Source organism: Emys orbicularis, chromosome 23, assembly GCF_028017835.1.
Source record: "Emys orbicularis isolate rEmyOrb1 chromosome 23, rEmyOrb1.hap1, whole genome shotgun sequence".
Classification (NCBI taxonomy): Eukaryota; Metazoa; Chordata; order Testudines; family Emydidae; genus Emys; species Emys orbicularis.
Window position 1 is genome coordinate 12,146,597 of NC_088705.1, and position 10,354 is coordinate 12,156,950.

General features: G+C 51.0%; 1 protein-coding gene across 1 annotated transcript in view; it reads right to left on the reverse strand.

Moving 5' to 3' along the window:
- ASAP3 (ArfGAP with SH3 domain, ankyrin repeat and PH domain 3) overlaps positions 1-10,124 on the reverse strand; it is a 64,779-nt gene extending 54,655 nt beyond the window's left edge. Inside the window, exon 1 of the mRNA XM_065421811.1 lies at positions 9,999-10,124. Within this exon, the coding sequence (XP_065277883.1) occupies positions 9,999-10,124 (126 nt within the window). The remainder of the gene's footprint in view (positions 1-9,998) is intronic.
- Between the last annotated feature and the right edge of the window lie 230 nt (positions 10,125-10,354).

Genomic DNA, 10,354 nt, shown 5'->3' on the forward strand with positions numbered 1-10,354 from the left:
GGCTGGGAAGACGTACCCACCATTCAGGGGCCTGCTCCATGGCGGACTCGCACGCTCAGGGAGATTTTACTTTCCCGCTCTCGTGGTTTTCCCTTCCCACCCAGCCTTAGACGCCGCTGAGAGCACACAGTCACTCTCTGCACACGTTGAAAATGCAGCTGAATCCTAGCTCAGACAAACCAACCCCACTCCCACCACGCCCAGAGGACCCCGGGGCACTCCTGAAAGCTCTAGGGCAGGGGTCGGCAACCTTTCAGAAGCGGTGTGCCGAGTCTTCATTTATTCACTCTAATTTAAGGTTTCGCGTGCCGGTAATACATTTTAACGTTTTTAGAAGGTCTCTTTCTATAAGTCTATAATATATAACTAAACTATGGTTGTATGTAAAGTAAATAAGGTTTTTAAAATGTTTAAGAAGCTTCATTTAAAATTAAATTAAAATGCAGAGCCCCCCAGACCGGTGGCCAGGACCCGGGCAGTGTGAGTGCCACTGAAAATCAGCTCACGTGCCGCCTTCGGCACACGTGCCATAGGTTGCCTACCCCTGCTCTAGGGATACCGGCACGTCCAGCAAAGATGAGGAGCGGCTACTCTGGCCCTGGGCTTTCCCCCAAACAAGGCTACTGCTCGGTTCACGTGCAAGCCAAGAGCCATGTCCAGACGGCTCACTGGCAAACTCTAGGTCTCCAGCTCGTACCACTGGTCGCTCGGCACACTTAGGAAGGATCTTTTCTACACCTCTGCCTGCTGCCTCACTTATTGCTGATGAAACAGGGGTTACTGCTGGCTCGCCCGGCAGAGTAAACACTGGTTGGGCCAGATCACCCACCCCACTCCTATGGATGGAGAGGATAAACAGGGCCATCTTGAGTAGGAGCAGAGAGGTTATTTTACTTCTCTATTTGGCACTGGTGTGACCGCTGCTGGAATCCTGTGTCCAGTTCTGGTGCCCACAGTTCGAGAAGGACGTTGATCCATTGGAGAGGGGTCAGAGAAGAGCCACAAGAATGATTAAAGGCTTAAAAAAAACCTGCCTTATAGTGAGACCCAAAGAGCTCAATCGAATTAGCTGAAAGAGAAGGTTAAGCGGTGACTCACTACAGTCTGTAAGTACCTACATGGGGAATGAATATTTAATAATGGGTTCTTCTAGCTACCAGAGGAAGGTCGAACACGATCCAAGGGCTGGAAATTGAAGCGAGACAAATCCAGACTGGAAATAAGATGTAAATTTTTTAACAGTGAAAGTAGTAACCCGTTGGCCAATTTACCAAGGGTCGTGGTGGACTCTCCATCACGGACAATTTCTAAATCAAGACAGGTGGTTTTCCTAGACGTTCTACTAAAATGAATTCTTTTGGGGAAGTTCTCTGGCCTGTACTATCCAGGGGGTCAGATACCCGATCACAATGGTCCCTGCTGGCCACGGACTTGGCGGCCTCAGAGTTTTCACAGCACAAAGTTGCACAACCACATCACAGGGAGATGGGTCAACAGAGAAGAAATCATTAGAGGCAGGACAGGCAGCAGCTGGCTCTGCCTGAGTGACAAGGCAAAGGAGCCAATGAGACAGACTCTAACAAAGGAGCCCTCGGAATTGCCCGGTTCAGCCTCTGACTGTATCAACAGCAGATGCTACAAGCTACCTTACGTAGCGCTCCTGTGCAGACTGCGCTTGCCCGGCACGCACAGGCCTCACCTGGCTGGAGAGGCAGGGGAAGGTACAGCAGCCAACTTGTCAGGTCTGAACTTGCTGGTCCAGACGCGGGGAAGGAAGGAGGGACACCCCCTGGCTCCAGGAAGAGAAGCCACAGGCAGGAGAGATGCAGCCAGTTGTGCTCCTGCTCAGCGGATTCCCGGGTTGGCCTCTCCCCAGGGACGCGATTAGCTGTTTCAGCTTCTCACCCGGATGAGGTTGGCTTCCCCCTCCCCGGTGCCTGCACGAAGATCAGATCAGCCGCAGAGATTCCCATAAAGGAGCCTTTCCCTGGAAAGAGGAAAGCGTGTGTTGGGGGAGAGAGGGGGCCGGGGAGGAGACAGATCTGCACCTGCAGAGAGAACAACAACCTCCCAGAGATGCATTCGATCCAACACTGCTTCATTGCTACCAGCCAACCTTCCAAGGAGCTCCCATCCCCCCTGGGCATTTCAGCTCTCAGCCGGAGGACCCTGACTCACTTCCCACCTCAGGAGGGAGGAGAGGGCAGCGCAGCATCTCCACCAACTGTCTCCGGTGCTTCTCCTCTGAACTTCCCTCTTTATTGTGAGCCATCAATGGGAGCCATTCTTCACCCCCCATCGTTCAATGAAGGAGGAGACGGTTGGCACCGCAGACGCGGCCAACTGGCAGGAGTGCCAGAGCGGAGAGCGACAGCGGTGAAATTTCAATTAGCAGCAGCAAAGCCAATACTGAGCGAGAAGGGCACAGGCATCTCCGGGCCTGGGGTGCTGCACGGGAGACAGGGGAAAGTCTGAGGCTACCGGATGCAGGGCCAGACTCCGATCTCAGGGACTAGGCCGCTGTCAATCTGGAGTAACTCCCCCAAGCTCAGAGTCCGGCCCAGAGAATAAAGGACGTGGCAGATAAGGAGAAGAGTGCACAAAACGATTGTTTAGCCTGGAAAGGGAAAGACAGCAGGGAAAGGTGGGCTTGTGATTAAGGCAAGTCACTTGACCCACCTTGGGTCTCTGTTCTTAAGTTAAAGATGGGCAGAATAGTCTTGTCTATTTAGACTCTCTCTCACTATGTACAGCTCCTAGCACAACGTGGTCTCTAGATGCAACCCCAATACTATTATGGAGAGTAAAGTGAACGCTGACCAGTGCTTGACCCTGTCCCCTAATTAGGAGACAGGCGATGTCGTCCAGCAGGATTCCTCCATTCCACCATCCCCCCACTCGCCTGCCTCTTTCCCGCTCACTCCAAGTCCTTGTCTCTGAAGCGGTTGCATTCTCCTGACCACCAGAAAGGTGCCACCGACCACAGCACGGCCATGGGATATGAAGCAAAGGTATATTACGGTCGCACCTAGAGGCCACAACTGAGATTGGGGGCCCCAGGGCATCGGGTGCTGTGCAGAAACATAGCGAGTCGCTGCCCCACAGAGCTTGTGGCCTGACAAACAGAAGGGAAGGGAAGGGAAGCCACCTAAAAGCAAGGTAGGGCCACCACCTTTAGCAGCTTCATTGATGGGGACACCTTCTCCTGCATAGTAGGACTCTGAAAGGGTGGGGTGCTTAGGGGGTGCTCTGAAAGGGTGCCTGCTCCTCCCCTATCAATCTCATTCACTCAAAGGAACACTCCCGCAGCGTTCAAGGCCATAAATTTGACTCACTTTAACCATTTCACCTAACATCTCTAACCCCAGTGGCTAAAACCCTGGACCTTCCCCAGTTAAGCCACACAAGACCCCCGCCCCCGTGGCAGATAGTAGCATCCCTTTTTTCCAGGTGGGGAAACTGAGGCACAAAGCCATTTAAGTGACTTGCCCAAAGTCACATAGCGAATGAATGGGAGAGCAGGGAACAGAACCACACACATGCTGTCTCCCTCTCCCCTGCACAACAGCTCCTCTCAATCTTTTCTGCTTGTCAGTAGATCATCGTTAGAGCTGGCCGACAGTTAAAATACTGATTCCACTCAATCGAAACGTTTCAGGGATCGTAACAATTTAATCAAAGCTTTAGCCAGGGAATTGTCTGCACATGTCACCGTGACTTTTAGATTGTCTTTATACTAGAATTCAACAGTCAAAATATTTTGATTTAATAGAAAGTTGAAGTGTTTTGACCTTTGCCAAACAAAACATTTACAATATTCCCAACTGTTGGGTTTGGGCCATTTCACGTCATAGACGATACCACGATATCTGCTTTTCGGCCTCATTGGGGATACGATTCCGAAATCTTGGATTTTCCATGGCAGGGGAATTCCATTTTTCAACCAGCTTTAATTATACGTTCGAGTCCGTTTCAAGGAGAGGTCATGAGGTACGCTGGGTTCCCAGCCAGCAACACCTCTAGTCCATTGATACAAGAATTTCCTAGAGTTTTTCTAGTCTCTACTGGGTTTTGAGTCCTCTCTTTAATGCTCAGACAGGGTCACGGGAAGATCCCCTTTCCAAGACAAGCCCCAGAGCTCTTGTGCTTGGATTTCTGGGCAAAGACTCTGCTGGGATTTTCTGTTCATCGTCCTTGGTCCCCTCTCCTCACAGCCCAGTGTGATAAATAGGGCCCTACCAAATTCACGGCTGTGAAAAACGCATCACGGACCGTGAAATCTGGTATCCCCTGTGAAATCTGGTCTTTTGTGTACTTTTATCCTACAATATAGAACAGAACAATGGAGTAATGGTGACAGAACAAGGAGTAATGGTCTCAAGTTGCAGTGGGGGAGGTTTAGGTTGGATATTAGGAAAAACTTTTTCACTAGGAGGGTGGTGAAGCACTGGAATGGGTTCCCTAGGGAGGTGGTGGAATCTCCTTCCTTAGAGGTTTTTAAGGTCGGACTTGACAAAGCCCTGGCTGGGATGATTTAGTTGGTGTTGGTCCTGCTTTGAGCAGGGGGGTGGACTAGATACCTCCTGAGGTCCCTTCCAACCCTGATATTCTATGATTCTATACAGATTTCACGGGAGAGACCAGCATTCCTCAAACTGGGGGTTCTGACCCAAAAGAGGGTTGTAATGTGGGGGGTTTACAAGATTATTGTGGGGGGGGGTCGCGGTATTGCCACCCTTACTTCTGCGATGCCTTCAGAGCTGGGTGGTCGGAGAGCAGGCAGCACCCCACCAGCAGCAGTGCAGAAGTAAAGGTGGCAATACCATACCATGCCACCCTTCCTTCTGCACTCCTGCCTTCAGCGTTGGGTCAGGACTCCTCCAGTAACAACCCCATGAAATTTCAGACTTAAATATCTGAAATCATGAAATTTATAATCCTCTGACCGTGAAATTGACCAAAATGGACCGGGAATTTGGTAGGGCCCTAGTGATCAATGACCGCCCCACACAATCTATGCCGACAGCCAGCTCCCCCAACACAATGGCCTGGACCTTCTCCTCTGCAGCCACAGCTCCACCATGTAAAGCCTGAAGACACCGACACAGGAGACGCTAGATAGCAACTTCCACACCTGGATTCTGACCATGTTCTCCTACACAACAGCACTTTCTCCAACTCTACTGCAGCAGGCCGGGAGCTCGATAGATCTCGGTGGCTAAGGAGGGTGTTGTATCAACCAGGCAAGGTACTAACAAATGTCAACAGAACTTTATTTTTACAGTGGAAACCTCTTTACCAAGCTGCTGCTGCACCTTCTGTAACTCTCACGCCGCCTCCTCAACTCCTCCCCTCTCCTTCCTGTTTCCTGTCCTTTCAGACTCCCAACAGTCAGTGCTCCCAGTTCTAATAATACAAGCAGCATCTAAACACCACAGAGGGTCAGGCCTGGCTGGTACCTGAATGAGAGACCAAGGCAAAGCCAGGGTCCTGCAAGAAGCCATTCAACAGATCCTCTCAGTACAGGCTCCAAACGGAAGAGCCGTTGCACCAGTGTGGGGACGGAAGGTTCTGCTCTGCTGAAAAGTTCCATCCTTTGGATGGGACACAAAACCTCAATCACACTTGGTCTCTTTGCAGCATCAAGAGGAGAAAATAATTCTTCACTTCCTGTCCTAAGGCATTTGCCTAGTATTTCCGCAAGCCATTAGAACAGTTGCCGCCATCCACCCCAGAGGTGGCTGCACATCTGTAGCGAGCAAGGCAGTTTAGCGAGCCCCCAGAGTGCTTTGGGGAGTTAACCAACAGGCCCTCGGTACATACATCAGCCGTTTATTGGTATTGTATTCCGAGCGCGGCTGGCTCCGGGGCCACTGGTTTGTAAGTCGGGGGCCAGATCAAATGAAAAAGCTATTCCAGACAGCTCAGAGAGAGGCGAGCACACGCGCTTGACTGGCGAGTCACAGCACCAAAGGGATGTTTTTAAAAGATGCTTCCTTTCTCTCTTCCCCAGACCCCTGCCCCTCCCCATCGCCTGGCAGGCTGGTGCCCACGCTGCCCAACCGCGAGGCAGGGATTACGCTGGGGGGGGGGGGGGAAGGGGAGAGAGTCTCTGTACAATTCTTTCTCTGAAGGGCAGGCAGAGTCGACAGAGCTCAGCCCCGTGTCTGGATGCTGATGGATCAGGGTTGTTTGGAAATACCTGCTCTCTGCCAACTATGGTCCAGCGAGGATCCCCCTCCCACCGCTCTCCAAAACACCCTTCCCCAGGGACAGACCATCTCTCTCCCCAGAATCCCCCTTCTAGAGCCCCACGCCCCACGGCAGGCAACACCCTTTATACTGTCAGTTGAGTCTTCAGAGACAAAGCAGCAGCAGCCGCCGCTCATGCGCTCACTATGGCCCTCCCCAACCTTGCAAGCGACTCCACGCAGGCAGACCCCTGACCAGCTGACATCAGTGGGCGGCTCGGGATGGGGTGAAGGCATCACTAGCAGGATGGGGGCCTACAATCCTGCAAACAGCTCCGCAGGCAAGTAATATGCAACGTGTCCCACTCAACTCAGTCACACATGCAAGCGATTGCAGCATCAAAGCCCATGCTTCCCTATGGGGCTGGCTTCTTCCTTGCTTATGGGGAATGAGAGCATTTGTGTCTAACTGGAATCCCGGTTCCTTTACCCTCCCTTCTCTACAGCACGTGCACCCCGGGACATGGGGTTTATCACAAGCGAATGGCAGAGGGTGGGGGAGAATCATCTTGTGGGATTCCCTTGTTAAAATATTGGCAGCCCATCACTGCCCCGAGGCAGCCTCTGGCCAGCTGTGGGAGAGAGAAGAGATGCGAAGCAGATTTACTGAGCTAGAATGTATTGCACTATTAGAGTTTTCTCCGGGGCCAGAGTGTGACGAGCTAGTCACAGTACAGGGGGACATCACCCCTAAATAAAGTCTCAGAACAGGCTTGGGGCAGGGGAAATGGATGTGTGAGGAATTGGACAGAATGACCCAAATGTACATAGGACATCAAGCCATTGATCACAGCTCTCAATGCCAGACCCTGTGTCTGCAGCCCCACACGTGCTAGAACAGAGGTTGGGATTCTCACAAGGAGCCATAGGGGATCTGGCACGGGTAGGGGGCATCTGCGGGACTGTTACTCGACATTGATGGCTGCTCCCATTCTTCACAAACACAGATCAGCGACTGTTGAGTTTACTTTTCCAGTGAGTGATTTTAAATTTCATCACGAGCTAATGGAGTTGGTTTTTTGCTTGTAAGATGGGGGGGGGGGGGGAAAAGAGGGGTTAACCCTAGCATCCCGGCCAGCTTTGCGTCAGTTTATTCTGAATTTCCTCCCAGCTATTCCAACTGGGGGAAAAGCATTCGTTGCTTCCCTCTTCCTAAGGATTGGGATGGAACAGTCCCGCCGCATTCCACTGGCAGAGCCATACATTCGCTCCCCCACCACCACCAGGTTGATTTGTAGCGCCTAGGAACCCTGGTCATCCCTGGGCTAGGTGCTGCACAAACACCGAACAGACGATCCCCGCCCCGGAGAGCTTACAATCAATGAATTCAACGAATCCACACACACCCCCACCCCCATAAAGATTGTTAAAGCACTACTTGTGGGCAAAAGGCACCAGATACCATAAGATATTGTCTCTGAAAGTAACAGGACTTGAGGAAGCAAGGAAAACGGCCATTCAATGCCTCCTGGCCAGACAAGCCACGTGGCAGCACCCATCTCAGCCTCCGTGGTGTCACTTATACCACCAAGACATGGCAGGGAAATGGGATCCTCTTCTCCCCACAGGGCTTGATCCAAGTCCCGTTGAAGTCAATGACAGTCTTGCCATTGACTTTAATGAGAGTCGGCTCAGGCCTCAAAGGAAGAGCTGTGGGATCCTTCAGAACTGTTGGAGAAGTCAGACTGCGCCAGGCAGTGCCCACAAAGGGTACGTCTACACTGCAGCTGGGAGCGTGCTTCCCGGCTCGGGCAGACAGACACGCGGTAGGTCTGCTCCAAGCTCCCGTGCTCCAAATAGCAGCATAGCTCGGGGTAGGATGGATGCCAGCTCGGGCTAGCCACCTGAATACAAACTCGCCCATGCCCTCTGGGTATGCACTTGGGATGCCAGCCTGATCCTCCACCATCCTAGTTTCAGATGCAATAGGTCTGATCTATCATACAGAGAGAGGAAGAGGGTCTGAAGTAATCCCTACACTGATCCAGTTGCAGGATCTAGCCCCAGTTCCTCAAGTCCATTCCTTCTGCCATGAGGACTCTGCAGCTGGTCCGGTGTATTTTGCTAATTGCCCTTATTCAAAACATATACACTACAGTATTCACGGGGATGGTGCAACACACTGCAGCTTCCAGCAGTTGGAACGGTTATTGTAGCAGAATTCTGTCTGGTTCTTACTAACCCGAAAGATACAATATCAACTCAAATTCTGCCCCAGAACTGTGATAAGTTTATAGAGAGGATGATATGATGGGATAGCCTAATTTTGGCAATTAATTGATCTTTGACGACTAGCGGTAAATATGCCCAATGACCTGTGATGGGATGTTAGATGGGGTGGGATCTGAGTATCAGAGACTTCTTTCCTGGATGTCTGGCTGGTGAGTCTTGCCCACATGCTCAGGGTTTAGCTGATCACCATATTTGGGGTCGGGAAGGAATTTTCCTCCAGGGCAGATTGGCAGAGGCCCTGGGGGGTTTTCGCCTTCCTCTGCAGCGTGGGGGCACGGGTCACTTGCTGGAGGATTCTCTGCACCTTGACGTCTTTAAACCACGATTTGAGGACTTCAATAGCTCAGACATAGGTCAGGGGTTTGTTACAGGAGTGGGTGGGTGCAGTTCTGGGGCCTGCGTTGTGCAGGAGGTCAGACTAGATGATCCTAATGGTCCCTTCTGTCCTTGAAGTCTATGACTCCATTTGGTACAAAAAAGCTTTTACAAAAAAACCAACAGGATTTGAAACATTTCTGTGATTTTATTTCTTAAAATTCCCAGGGAAATGATACTTTCAAAACAAGCAGAGCGTCTCTGCAGACACCACAACCCACACACTTTATGGCATTAAGAACCAGAAAATGAAACTGACTATAAACAGAAGATACTTCCCTGATTTTGTCTATTTCGGCCTGAACTCTTTCAACCCACATGCTTAACTTTGAACGTATAAACATCTCCATTGAAAAATCAACGGGATTACTCGCAAGCCTACAGTTAAGCACGTGCATAAGTGTTTTGCAGGATCGGGGCCTTGTATATGCTCTTCAGAGAAGGCAGTGTCTTTTTAGACTTATGTACAGTATATCCACGAAAAGAGGGTGGTTGGGATCTCTGTGTGCTGCTGTTATACAGATAATTCATTTCCCATTGTCCAAATTGGAGGTACAGAAACCACAGCATAAACAGTGAAAACCACAATAGACTGTAAATTACTTTTCAATAATCGAAGGCGTTGTTAGTAGTCAACATAAGGAAATGCATTTGTTTTAAGTGTGGAGTTTTGTTTTTCAACCAAGAGCATCTTTCACAACCCTGCTGGGCTCCCAGCTATATAAAGAGTGTCCGGATCCAGAATAAGGAAATGAACTACAGAGCATGGACAGGATCGGTTACACAATGAGAGGCAAGTAACTTACTCAGCCGGCCAGGTTGTTAAACAATTTAGCAAGATCTTAACCGACTCTTCCGCCCTTTGCACGCGTGCTACAAAGCGCCTTTTCTTTAAGAGAAATCACGTCGGATTTTAGGAAAGATGGCAAGAAAAGGGTCAAGGGGGGGGGGGGAATAAACGAGGCACAAGGAACAGATCCAAGCTGCCTCCTACAGTAACAATACCTACCACAAAACAAAGGGAGACACCCCCATCAACAAAAGGTGAAGAAGCGCCTAATGCCCAGTTTCAAGAGAGAGAACCCCGGCAGGACACCACTCTCCCCATCTCCCCCTCTTCTGCTGCTGCCCCTCACTCACCTCTTCCAGCACCGCCACTGCCCCCCGGCACTTCTGCATTTTGGAGGAGAAGGTAGAAGCCGCCGGGGAGTTCAGGTCTTCAGAAGTCACCGCCAGGAACTCCGAGACGCTGATCTGCTCAGGCATGTTGGGGGATGTTGCCCTGCGACCGGGGGTGACTGGAAACTCATCCGATGGCAAAGGGAACGGGCGAGAAGGACTGAGGGGCAGAACGGGGGGGGACGGGACGGGCAGAGAGAGAGTCTTGCACCACTTTGGTCAATTTCACATCGCAGCTGCTGCTCTCTCTGCGCAATTGACTAGAGACGCCCAGGAGCTCTCTTGCAAGTTTCTCTCTCCTGCTCCCTCCCTCCCTG